Source organism: Mustela erminea, chromosome 1, assembly GCF_009829155.1.
Source record: "Mustela erminea isolate mMusErm1 chromosome 1, mMusErm1.Pri, whole genome shotgun sequence".
Classification (NCBI taxonomy): Eukaryota; Metazoa; Chordata; class Mammalia; order Carnivora; family Mustelidae; genus Mustela; species Mustela erminea.
Genome location: NC_045614.1, coordinates 126,470,228 through 126,483,618, shown reverse-complemented (window position 1 = coordinate 126,483,618; position 13,391 = coordinate 126,470,228). Strand labels below are relative to the sequence as shown.

General features: G+C 34.8%; 1 protein-coding gene across 13 annotated transcripts in view; it reads right to left on the bottom strand.

The window, feature by feature from the left end:
- PHC3 (polyhomeotic homolog 3) overlaps positions 1-13,391 on the bottom strand; it is a 77,991-nt gene that overhangs the window by 40,406 nt on the left and 24,194 nt on the right. For 10 of the 13 annotated variants that reach the window (XR_004285398.1, XR_004285397.1, XM_032341426.1 and 7 more), the window contains 2 exons: positions 12,887-12,985; positions 4,671-4,917 (listed from right to left, as the gene is read on the bottom strand). Coding sequence is in view for 11 of the 13 variants with exons in the window: in XM_032341426.1 (XP_032197317.1) it covers positions 4,671-4,917; positions 12,887-12,985 (346 nt within the window). In the remaining 2 variants the exon portion in view is untranslated. The remainder of the gene's footprint in view (positions 1-4,670; positions 4,918-12,886; positions 12,986-13,391) is intronic. The other 3 variants (XM_032341432.1, XM_032341438.1, XM_032341457.1) reach the window with 1 other exon arrangement.

Here is a 13,391-nt window from a genome sequence, read left to right as displayed (position 1 = left end):
TGCCTTTTCTTCAAAGGCTCAAGGTGCTTTCACATTTCTCTCATTTGTTCTCACAAAATGCCTGTGGAATAGGTAAGTATTATTTTTCCTCTTTTACATAAGGGGAAATAGAGGTTTTGCCATCGTAACAGCAAACAGCCACTTTAATTCAATTTTTAAAGCTATAACTAAAATACCACATTCTTGATGCACAATGGGTATCACATTTATGGAATAAAAGTTCCTTCTCGGTTCTAGTTAGTAAGCGATCTTTTTTTATACTCTAGAACTGGTAATTTAATAGTATTCAATTAACACTTTTACCTAAATGAGGCTTTTCTTTGATCAGAAATCAAAGTGAATCTATATATTTTATATTAGTCCCTAAGCCCAAGTGACAAGAAAATAGAGAATAATTGTAAGGCTATCTGAAACAATACTTCTGTATAAGAAAAGCCCTAGTGCTCTCGAGAATACCATGTTCGTTAACTTCTCCAATTTTAATAAACTTTTTATTATTGTCAGGATGGCCTTTATTTGGAGAATTTGATTGGCATCATCTCTCACATATATAGAGCTCTTTATATAATTACTTACAGTTAAATATATTATTAAATAATTATATATTATTGTAAATTATTAAACACATTACTTTACTAAGTAGTTACAACAACCTTATGAGATAGACAGGGTGCTACATTAATCCAATATATTACTGGAGAAGGAACTGGCCAGTTAAGTGTATTGCCTGAAATCACCCAGCTATTGAGAAAATTTTATGCAGCCCTGGGTGTAAAAGAACCCAGAATCCCTAGCTGAGTCTGGGTTCCTATTATGGATTGAATGTTTGAGTGCCCAAAAATGCATATGTTGAAACCCTAAATCTCCTGTGACTACATTTGGTAATGGGGCCTCTATGGAAGTAATTAAGGTTAAATGAGGTCAGAAGGGTGGGGCCCTTACAAGAAGAGCAAAAAGCTCACTATCCTCTCTCCCATCACTCAGATGAAAGACCATGTGAGGACACAGCAAGAAGGCAGCCATCTGCAAGCCTTTAAGAGAGCTCTCACCAAAAATAAACACTGCCAGACCTTGATCTTGGGTGTTTCAGCCTCCAGAACTGAGAAAATAATGTTCTACTGTTTAAGCCACCTAGTCTATGATATCCTTTATGGCAGCCTGAGCAGACTAGCATAGGCTTTTCACTACATATTAAATTAATGTTTACAAAAAGTTTGGTATATATTTTTTCTAACTGATGTCATAAAAGCTCTAAAAACTGCTATAAAAACTTGAACTCGAATGCAGTTAGTGATAATTTCCAGTCATATGGTTAAAATTCACCTTTATTTTATATATTAAAAATAGATTAACTATCAAGTGAGAGCTACAAATTCAAGAAGAAATGAAGAAAACCAAATGGTTTTAACATCTTAGAAATAAATATAAAGAAACAATAACCATATCCATTATAATAATTATTAGTCTATGCTACAGTAGAATACCAGTAGATTTTTTTCATATTTGAAAGTCACCTATATAAATAAGCATTTTCTAACTGAGGAACAGGATAAATTACCAAGAATCTCAAAAACAACAACAACAACAACAACAAAACCCTTAACTTCAGACTAACTTCTCACCAAAATGAGCAGAAAACCTAAGAGTGGAAAAATTCAGCTATTACTTAGCCAGAAGATACAAACTGCTTTGAATAACTGCAGTGTAAGGCTTGAGTGAATTTATAAGTTTGGTAACTCCAAAGGTTTTTGTGGCTTAGGGTATTTCATTTGGTTTTACTTCTAATCAACATCACCACGGGAAATTGGAGTTTGGTTAACACAGTTAAGAGATCTAAATTTGGTATTGCAATTGTCCTAAGAGTCTGATGGTTTTAGCTTACTGATCTCCTCCAAACCTACATAAAATACTGGCCATCAGAGGAAGGCAACGATAGGGATCCTACCACACTATCAATTAAAGAAAAGCAGAAGAGTAATTGTCAACTTAGAACCAGGAGAGCTCAGGAGAACTGAAAATCTAAAAGTAATCTCCTTGCTTGAACTAACTAACCCTGCAAGAGGTCCTAGCTTTATCTGAAGGGAGCATTCTCTTTGGAAGGAAATTAACCTACCCCCCATTATAATCTATCAAAACTATAATCACTAAAAATTGTCCCAAGCAGTCATGTCAAGTGCAGCGGGTCACTAATGCTCCGCAATGACGCCTATCAAAACTGGCCAGAGCCTGGATTGAGGCTGAAAATACTCTAAACAGTAGAGTACAAAAAGCCTGTTATCAAGCCATACAGAGAGCAGGACCTAGGCACACAGATGTTTATAAAAAAGAATTCACATCACACTATACTATGAATGGACTTATTAATTTATACATTACAACAATGCCTGCACTTATCTAAAGATTCAGATTTAAGAATTCCAAGCAGTGATACCCAATTTGAATGGGGGAAAAAAAAAATTGTGCTGTAATTTCCAAAATTCAAATGGAAAAATAGACCAACTATTAATCCACCAAATAGTTACTGTCCCCCTAATGTAAATAAGTACATATAAGGCACAACTTAGTGCTGTCAAGAAAAAAGGGTGAAAAGGTGAAACAAAAGAGGGTTAAAGAAGTTAATAATTGAAAAGTACCTGACACATAAGTGTTCATTATTATCATCCTACTCTCTAAGAGCTTACTATACAGTAGAAAAACTAAGATCAGTAAGTATACAAATAACTATAAAAGAAAAAGGACCACAAAGAAACATAAAAACACTACACAGTTTGAAGTGATGAGAGATTTCTAACTAGAGGAATATCAAACAATCCTAAAACACTGAAATTGGGTACTACAGAGAATGCAAGCAATATTAGCACAGAGGAAACATGCAAGAAAAACATATTTAGGTGGAGAGAAAGCAGACTTCAATAATATAAAATTAATCTTTAAAAAGTAATACATAGTTATAAAAAGACAGAAAGAAGGTGTTACTTGATGAAGTTGAATTAAGGGAGGACATTTTTTTTAATGAAACATATGTGGTGTCTAGCCCAGTGCGTAACACACACACATACTTTCAATAAACAATAGCTGGACTGGAATAAAAACATATGCAGATATATTACAGAAGAGACACAAGTATGGTTGAGAAGCAAAGGAAGGGATCCAGCACAAGGGAGACAAAAGATTCTATAACAACTGCAAGAGAAGGTTAGGAGCTGGTAAGAAAGATACAATTGATGACATAAGCAAACAGTGTTAACTTTAAAGTAGAAAACGAGTAACTCCTTATCTTATTAGAAGTGAAGGAAGCTCAACACTGAGTAATTCTGAGATGAACAGAGGAGGTGGTAAGAAAACTCACTCTGGATGGCCCCAACATTTTCAGCCTAAGAACCATGAAGGATCTCATCTTGTGGATAGCAGAGAGAGCACATATGGGATTCAAAGGTGGATGAGAATGAAAATGACTTAGTTGATTGCCTGACATCTTCCTCTCAGAGACGGGAAAAAAAGCAACATCATAAGAAAAATAATTATACAAAATCCTTATTTTTGTAAAGTGGTAAACTCCACTCACTAACGATAACTTTTTTTTAAAAATGTGCTTTTAAAGAGCTTCTAATTCTGTCCCACTAAAGCATATTAAATAAACTACAGGCAAATCTTTTTTTTTTCTTTAAACTAAAAGGTTTTTCAAGAAACAAGAGTTGACAAGGATGTGGGGAAAAAGGAACCCTTGGGCACAGTTGGTGGAAGGCAAACTGGTGCAGCCACTGTGGGAAACAGTACAGAGGTTCCTCAAAAAATTAAAAATAGAACTATCCTACAATCCAGTAATCACAGTACTGGGTATTTACCCAAAGAATATGAAAACACTAATTTGAAAGGATATCTGCATCACTATTTACTGCAGTATTATTTACAACAGCCAAATTACGGAAGCAGCCCAAGTGTCCATCAACAGATGAATGGATAAGAAGATGTGATACACACGCGCGCGCGTGCACACACACACACACACACACAAATTATTCAGCCATACAAAAGAATGAACCGAGCTAGAGAGTATAATTCTAAGTGAAATAAGTCAGAGAAAGATAAACACCGTATGACTTCACTCATATGTGGAATTTAACAAGGAAAAAAAAAAATAGAGACAAACCAAAAAATAGACTCTTAACTATAGAGAACAAGCAGATGGTTACCAGAGGGGACTGGAGAGAGGTGGGAAAAGGTAAAATAGGTAATGAGGATTAAGAGTACGCTTTTCTTAATGAGCATGGAGTTACATAAAGAATTGCTGAATCACTATATTGTACACCTGGAACTAATATAACACTGTACGTTAACTATACAGGAGTTAGAATTTTTTTTAATTAAGTAAATAAATAAAAAATAAAAGCCATTGGTTTTACCAATACAATGAAAGATCAGCACATAATGAAGATGTTAATCAAATGTCGATTAACCAAAAAATTTTTTTATTATTATTTGTTTTAGCTATTGGGCTCTTTTGATTTCTCTTTCTTCAACTACAATACTGTTTTTTTTTTTTTAACTCATGAAATTCACATTTAAAAATGTTTTTAAAAGTATTTTTGTTCCCATAATAGACATCTTTTGTTTTGCTCTGCCTGCTGATAAAGTGAAAAATGCAACTATTTCCAACAAGTTTATCCCACCTGGTGCTATTAACTGGTGAATACTTGATGTCCGGGTAACAGCTGTGCTTCGTGATTCCAGACTTGGACTTTCTCCCTTCTTATTACTTTCTGGAGAAGGATCTCGTTGGCTGATTTTAGAACTGGTGACTGTTGTTTTGTTATGACAAATTGTCAATGACTGAGTTTGACTAGTGCTTTTTGGCGGACCATTCTGTGAGCTAGATAATACACCCAACTTCTGGCTGCGTAATGTTAAATTCTGAACCTAAGAACCACACAACAAAAAATAAGGATGAAACAGATGGAATTAATTGAGATATGATAATCATTACCATTATAACAGCAATGACAATACATTTATAGTATGTTTTTTACATATCAAGTTCCAAGCACTTGAAATGACTGGATTAATCCTAAAAGAAAGGGGAGTTATTATTCTAAGTAATCATACCTTAAATATTAAGTAAAAATTTTTTAAAAGACATTAAGGGAATCATTAAGAACAAAATGAAAATACTATATATATATGTATATATATATATATATATATATATATATATATATCAAACGAACTATATATATGAGGAAATCACTCTGCAACATACTGCATTTTTAAGTTACCAGCTCAGAGACAGGTGAAGGGAAGGAGAGAGAAGGGAATCCACATAAAAAGGAAAACTTGATCGGTGGCAGAAGAGCCCAGGGTGTGTAAGAGAAGGAGCAATCCCTTCAACTTCACTCTGACTCCTCCAGGCCAAGAGTGTGAAACCTTGAAGGTTACAAGTGCTTCATACTCTTGTGAGAAATTACTACATACAGTTAGGTGTGTGCATATACAATACTGTCATCCTCACACAGATCAGAAAGAAAAAGAAAAGAAAAAAAAAACTACCCCTCCTACAGAGGTTATAAGGGAACACTCATCTTGTATATTAGAAAACTCATGCATCAAATCACCTGCCCACTGTGATAATTAAAAGCATATCCCAACTCCTTTTTAAGTCCTATTGTTATGGAATACTCACATGGCTTTGAGAACTACCTCTCATGAACTGAAAAAAACCTCGAATGGGGCCTTGAAACGGGTTACACTATGACTCCTGTCTATACCCAGGGCTATTCTAAACATACCACCAATCTGGATGGTAGCAAGATCATCCCCCAATGACTTTCACCTGAGGTTTATACCATTTCCAAAGGGCAAGACAGAAAATGCCTCTCCAATAGCTGCCTAACCTTTTACCGATCTGGAAATGAATGCATTAAACACATTTATGCTAGCACTGACCCTGAGACGGAAACTGAAACAAAAGATTCTAAAGTGACAAAGCAAATGAGATACTGCTGCTTTATGCAAACTCCTGTTTCATGTGTGTTCTGTCTCTACAACTGTATCATTTAACTGATACAGGCTAAAACTTCTTTTCCTAAGTGCCAAATGCAGTGGGCAGCCAACAGCAGGTGCTGAACAAATGTTCACTTCAGAGCAGTTGAGGCTTGAAACAGTCTATTCTAAACTACTGAAAGAATTTTCTGAGACCATATGGAGCATCTTCTCAGATTTTTGTCAAATATTTCATAGCAATGTACGTGGACTAATAATTGTGGTATTACTGAAATTTAATACAAAAATAAAATTGCTAAAATTCAGGTTTCTCAGCTTGCCACTCAAAGCCCTCCACAATCTAGGCCCAAACCACTCTAAGCCCCATTCCCCACTATTTTAATCCACAATATTCACATTCTAGCCAAACCGTTCTGCTCACCCTTCTCCGAATACACCTTATACTTCCTCCATTTAGAGAGAGCCCCTGCTCAAGTTTCTCTTGCCTAAAATGCCATTCTCCTGAAGCCCAATCCTTTCATCAAGGCCCAGCAAAATCCCTCTCTCTCTCAAAGAAGCCTCTCCAAAGTTCCTGGTTAGAAATAATTTCTCCTCTCCTCTACAATGCCTTTCCCACAGAATTTGGACATACTGGCCTACAGCACTGACATATGTCTAGCTTATTTTAGAATTACTAATGTGTCTGTGAAATGTTGAGACACTTGCTGGCAGGCTCTCATCTCTGACATTCATTTTTGTACTCCCCACAGTTCAGTGCTACAGACATAACAGAAACTCCGCAAGTCTGAAATATTCTCCTACATCTGATTTTAAAATATATATTAACTGCCTTTTTTTTTTTTTTTTGCTAAGTGCTTAGTTCTATTTACAGTTTTTTTAGGCAAGCAGTAAAATCTGTTCATATTTAACCAAAAAAAAATCTCAACCAGTATCTAGTGGAGGCACATTAAAGTCTTTTAAGAAGCAAGGGGAAAAAACAGCATAAAACTGAACATAAGCCATAAATGATCTAGAAGTGAACCAAATCATAATAATATTCAAAGGCTAAATTATAATCTGAAAAATGAGAAAACTTTCTTTCAAATAAAAAGCACATTCACAGTATATGAGGATTTCACACAATGAACCCTAAACCTTGCAGCAATCCATTTCTATAGAATAATTTTGTTCTTTGGAATTCTGAAAGAAAATGTATGTATGTGCTTATTATATGTATCATATACATTATCTATATGAATAAATTTTGGAGTATAGCCATAATAACTATGGTCATCTTGGCTTATATATTTATAATAAATTTAAAACATGTCAACCATACTCCTAGAGTACAGTAGAGTTAATTCAGCTGTTAATAGAAAGACCACATACTCAGATGTCCTTGACAGATGTTCCCTTTTGAGAAGAATCCACCCTTTCTAGATACAGAGTAGTTCTGTAATGTCCAACTTTCATTTCATCTGAACTTTTCCTGTGATCAAATTATGGAAACATTCTGACTTTTAAAAATCTAGGTTGCACATGATCTATTTCTGCTAATTTCACACATTACATTTTTATAGTGGGTTACTGAAATACTCATATCTATTATTTAATTTGGCTCTAACAAATACTGTGTGAATTACTGTGTAACATCCCTTCTTTGCAGATGAGGAAACTAAGACTTAATGTCATACTGCCAACAGCAGAGCTGAGTTTCTAGCTTTTAAATCCAAAGGACTATTTTTTTCCTCAATTCTAAAAGCATTCCCTGATAGCCTTGGTAAGATTTGCTACTTTTAGTCCTATATCTTTCTGAAAGTCAGACTTTTTACTTATTTTCTTGGTCATGGTCGGGAGAAGGGATGGTGCATTTAAAATAGTAAATAAAGGTAAGATATTCCAAATTTCTTATTTTTGGACAGTATGCTAAAATGAATTTTAATACTAAGAAAAAATTAACTATTATACTGACTTCTGTAAAAGAACATTAAAATAAAATGTCAACTTTTGCATCTCTCAATTACAAATTCATTGTTTTAAAAATTTCATATTAAGTTTAAAAATTAACGAAGTGGAGCACGAAGTTTTTCAAAACTAACAGCCCCAAATTTAAGGACAGTTACCACTACAATATGCAAAGTATTAGTATCCCCTACCACTGTCATCTTCATTTACTGCCATTTCAAAAGCACTGCAAAGAAAAAACATTTGTAGACAAATTCCTAAAGGTCAATCCATCCCTTTAGTTTCTCAAAGTCTATCCTTGAATTAAGTCAAATTATCACAGAGCCGCATACCTGTATCACATCAAACTGGACCCCAAAGACCCACTTTTATAAAATTACTTTCACTATGCTCACATTAAAGGTACTACTAAAGACACTCTAAGAGGTTTTCTCCATGAGAACACACAGGACACTCTCTAGAGAGCATGTTAGTTGTTTTTCTAACAGCTGGTTTATTTTACCTTGGAAACTGTGAATCATTTAAATGGCTACCTTTCTCTTTTCACTATTAGCTACTTGAAAGCTAAGAAGTGAAGTCATGATTTATCTTTAGATAATATATAACAAAAATAGTGATTAGTGGCTTGTGATATGTGCCAGGCACTATGCTAAAAACATTTGAGTATTGTCTCATTTATTCCTTTTCACAAGTCTGAGCTATTCTAGCTCACAGTGAAGAAACTGAGGCTTAAATTATATCCAACATAATTTCATTTAAATGTAGCTTAAAAACAGGCAAAACTAACATAGGTCAGGATAGTATGACTCTTGAGGGGCAGCAATGACAGGACCAAAACAGGCCATCGGGGAGGCTTCTCTGGATCCTGGTAAGTTTCTCCCTTTTGGTCTGGGTGCTTGGGATGTAAGCATATTCTGGTACAGGCTGTTGAACACTTAATATATGTTCTGGATGTATATTACACTTTAATGAAAGCTTTAGAATGTCCAAAAAAGAAAAAACAAACTGACGCTCAGGGCACCTGGCTGGCTCAGTCACTAGAGCATGCAGACTCCTGATGTCAAGGGTCATGCATTCAAGCCCCACAATGGGTACAGAATTTACTCTAGAAAAAAAAAAACCTGAGGCTCAGCACAGGTAATAATAACAACTAACATCTACATATCAGATACTGTTCTGTTTTTCAATTATTTTTTAAGGATGTATTCATTTATTTGTGAGAGAGAACGTGCATGCAAGAGTGTGGTGGGAGAAGAGGGAGAGAGAATCTCAAGCAGACTCCCTGCTGAGCGTGGAGTCTAACGCAGGGCTCCATCTCAGGAACCCTGAGATCAATCATCACCTGTGCTGAAACCAACAGTCAGATGCTTAACTGACTGCCCCCCAAGCACCCCTTATTTTTCAATTATTAACATATTTAATCCTCACTACAACCCTGTGAACCATTTTATAAATATTTATTTTATATTGTTGAAACTGAGGGAGAGGTCAATGATATATAATGAAAAAGTGGCAGAGCATGTACTTGAACCAGGAGAGTCTAGTTCTAGAGTCCAAACTTAAAACAATATGCTACACTACGATCTTGTTCAAAATCAATCAACTGATCTTGTTCAAAATCAATCAACTGGTGAGTGACAAAGCTGGCAGTTGTTAAAGTCAGAATTTTAACCCAAGTCTTTCAATTCCTCCCTTTGCAAAAAAAAGTACTGAGTACCTATAATGTTCTAGACACTAAACACATCTGTTATTCATTCTTCAACTTACCCTACAAGTACATATGACTGTATAGATATATATATATACACACAAATATATATGATAAAAATGTTTGATAACTTGGCTAATACAACTAATAAATAATTGAAGTGGGAGCTGAAATTAAACCCATGGAGGATTTCATGTGTATAACTTGAAGAGGACCCTCACTCCTAACTCTATGCCACTTTTCTATTTTGATTTCTGCTTTTTTCATGCATGTTTTCAATTTATTTTATCTTGTTTTATTGTATGCATTTTATAAATCAATTAAATAAAATCTTAGTTGAAACAAAGTCAAGAATAAATAAAAAATAAAATTTAACATGTTCTGAAAGTTGATTATGGTCTATCTTTATTGGGTTTTATAAAACCAAAAGAAAACAGGAAGATCATTACTTCAACAAATCACTCCACAAAGAGATATCATAAAGGTTTAGAGGTCAAAGAACCTTAAAGGTAATAAAGGTCTCATTTTGTAAATATGGAAAACTAAAGTACAAAAACGTTAAGGAATTGTGGATGGACACAAAGCACATTAGGAGAAATCTGAGTTTAACTGATCACCATCTTTATATGCTGATATTGAAAACTGGCCTTTATTATTCAATAAAATAATAAGGAGGTTCTATGAAAAGTACCAAAGAATATTACTACTAATTTTAACTTTTACCAAAAAAATTAAGATTAAATTAAAAACAAAAAGCCAACGATGACTGTAAATTATACCTATTTCTGCCATATGTAGTCTAAAACATTAGCTACGGAAAAAAATACCAAAATAGTATCATACAAAGTAATATCCTACTCAAATGGTTTTTTTTTTTTTAAGATTTATTTGAGAGAGTGTGTGTGTGGGATAGCAGCAGTGGGACAAGAAGAGAAAATCTCAAGCAGACTCCCTGCCAAGCACAGAGCCTGAAGAGGGGCTCAATTCCATGACACTGAGATCATGACCCGAGCCAAAACCAAGAGTCAGACACTCAACTAACCACACCACCCAGGAACCCCTTCTACTCAAATGTTTGGTTTGGTTTTTTTTTTAAGATTATTTATTTATTTATTTGACAGAGAGAGAGAGAGATCGATCGATCCCAGTAGGTAGAGAGGCAGGCAGAGAGCGGGGGTAAGCAAGCTCCCTGTTGAGCAGGCAGCCCAATGCAAGGCTCGATCCCAGGACCCTGAAATCATGACCTGAGCCAAAGGCAGAGGCTTAACCCACTGAGCCACCGAGACACTCCTACTCAATTGTTTTAATTAAAATTTATTCAGGGTGCCTGGCTGGCTCAGTCCATAAAGCATGCAATTCCTGATCTCAGGGTTGTGAGTTTGAGCCCCATACCAGGTACAGAAATTACTTGAAAAAAATAAAATTAATTTTAAGAAATAAAATTATTTAATTTAATTCATTTTAGTCAACTTTACTGAGCTGTAACTTACAATAAAATGAACAAACAGTTCAAAGAGTTATACAAACGCCTTAATGAAAATATGGAACATTTCCATCACATAAAAGTTCACCCACGCCTGTCCCCAATCTCTCCCACCTTCTGAACCAGGTACCACCAATTTTTTTCACTATAAATTAGCTTTGCCTGTTCCGAAATTTCAGTGAAAAGAATCACAGGGGGGGCAGTTAGTTGAGCGCCCGACTGTTGGTTTCGGATCGGGTCATAACCTCACGGTTGTTAAGATCCAGCCCTGCTCAGGCTCCACACTCAATGTGGAGAATCTGCTTTGGATTCTCTCTCACTCTCCCTCTGCCCCTCCTCCTTATGCACTCTCTCAAGTAAATAAATAAATCTTTAAAAAAAAAAAATCACATGGTAGATATTCTCTGGTGTCTGCCTTCTTTTGCTATTATGATGTTTCTGAGATGCATCAGGAGTGTGTCCTTTTTTAATTTTTGAGTAATATTCCAGTTTGTTTATCCATTTACCAGTTAAAATACAACGGTTGTTTCTAGTTTGGGGCTATTCTGAATACTGCTGCTACAAATATTCGTTTACATGTCTTTATACGTATATACATTTCCAAACCTCTCGGAATAAAAAACTATAAGCAGATTTGCTAGGTCACATGTTAAGTATATGTTTAACTTTATTAGGAACTGACAAACTGTTTTCCAAAGTTGTGACACCATTTTACACTCTCACTAAGAATATTATGAAATTACAGCTGCTCCAATTCCCACCAACATGTGGTATTATGAAGTTTCCTTCACTTCCACCATTTTAGTGAGTGCACAATGATATTCATTGTGGTTTTAATTTCTGTAAGGATTATTGATGCTGAACATGTTTTCATGCGCTTACTGGCCTTTTGTATATCTTCCTTTGTGAAATGTTAAATCTTTGGCCCATTTTTTACTGATCTTACCGAGCTATAAGCATTACTTTGTATATTCTGGATACAACTCTTTCGTCAGACATACGTATTATGAATATTTTCCTTCAGTCTGTGGCTTGCCTCTTCAAAAACAATGTTTTTTGAAGATTTTAACTTTGATAAATTCAGATTTGTTATTATTTTTTTTTTTTATGGTTAGTGCTTTTTGTGTCCTAAGAAAGCTTTGCCTAGTCTACGGCCATACCATTCTGAATGCACCCGATCTCGTCAGAAAGCTTTGCATACCATACAGCTGTAAAAATAATCCTTATGTTTTCTTCTAGAGGTTTTATAGTTTAGGCTTTACCTTTAAGTCTATATTCTACTTCTAGCTCATTTTTGTGAATGGTGTGAGGAGAAAATTAAGGTTTTTTTCATAGTATCAAACAAAATAGTATTCTATTCCATTTTTTAAGTTAAGAATTTCCCCAATTCATTTTTAAACTTAAAATCTATCTTCACTTAGTTATTACACAACTGCTTGCAAAAGAATCTACACAAAAGAATACAACTCACATAGTAAGAACAATAAGCCTGCTTTATAATAAAACTAAACATACCATGTTATACCAAAAACTCATTAACTTTCTCTAATGTCAAATAACCTAAATATCTGTGCTTAATGGTAATTTCTATGTAACCAAAACTTCTTGAAGTTCTCACAGTATTTCATTAAATTCCAATCCAAAATGTAGGACAAAGAGCACTGAAATCATCAGCAACTTAAACACAATGTATGTTTATCTTTAACCTAAAGATCCAGACCTCAAGTACCACATTATGAAGCAGACAAGCTCACCTGAGTAGCTGCAGACTGACAGGAAGATGACGATGACGACGAGACAACAGGAATGTCAGACTGTACAGCAGCCACAGTGGTAGCGGGTGTGAAAATCAGCTGTACAGACAGAAAAACCAAAAAAATACCCTAAGACAAAAGAACGTGTCCCACACACAATGTATAGCAGGCAAGAGAGACTGAAATTTGTGACAGAAAGACAATGCAGTTTAGGACTGTCCTCTAAGCAAAAGGCTTTACGTGACAAAGGAAAGTTTCTCAAAAGAACTCAAAAAAAAAAAAAAAAAAAAAGCATAAACATTTTGAAACAGCTCATGATTCTGATGAGTAGAAAAATAAATCAGTGCTCCAAAAAGAAAATGTATTTTGGTAATATGAAATCCTCATACCAAATTTTACCCCAAATAAGCTATTATTTACTCAAACTTTTCCCAGCTCAGAAACTACTATGGCAGGATTTCTAAAATGAATTTATTTTTAATAGACAACCACTCTTGAATACAAA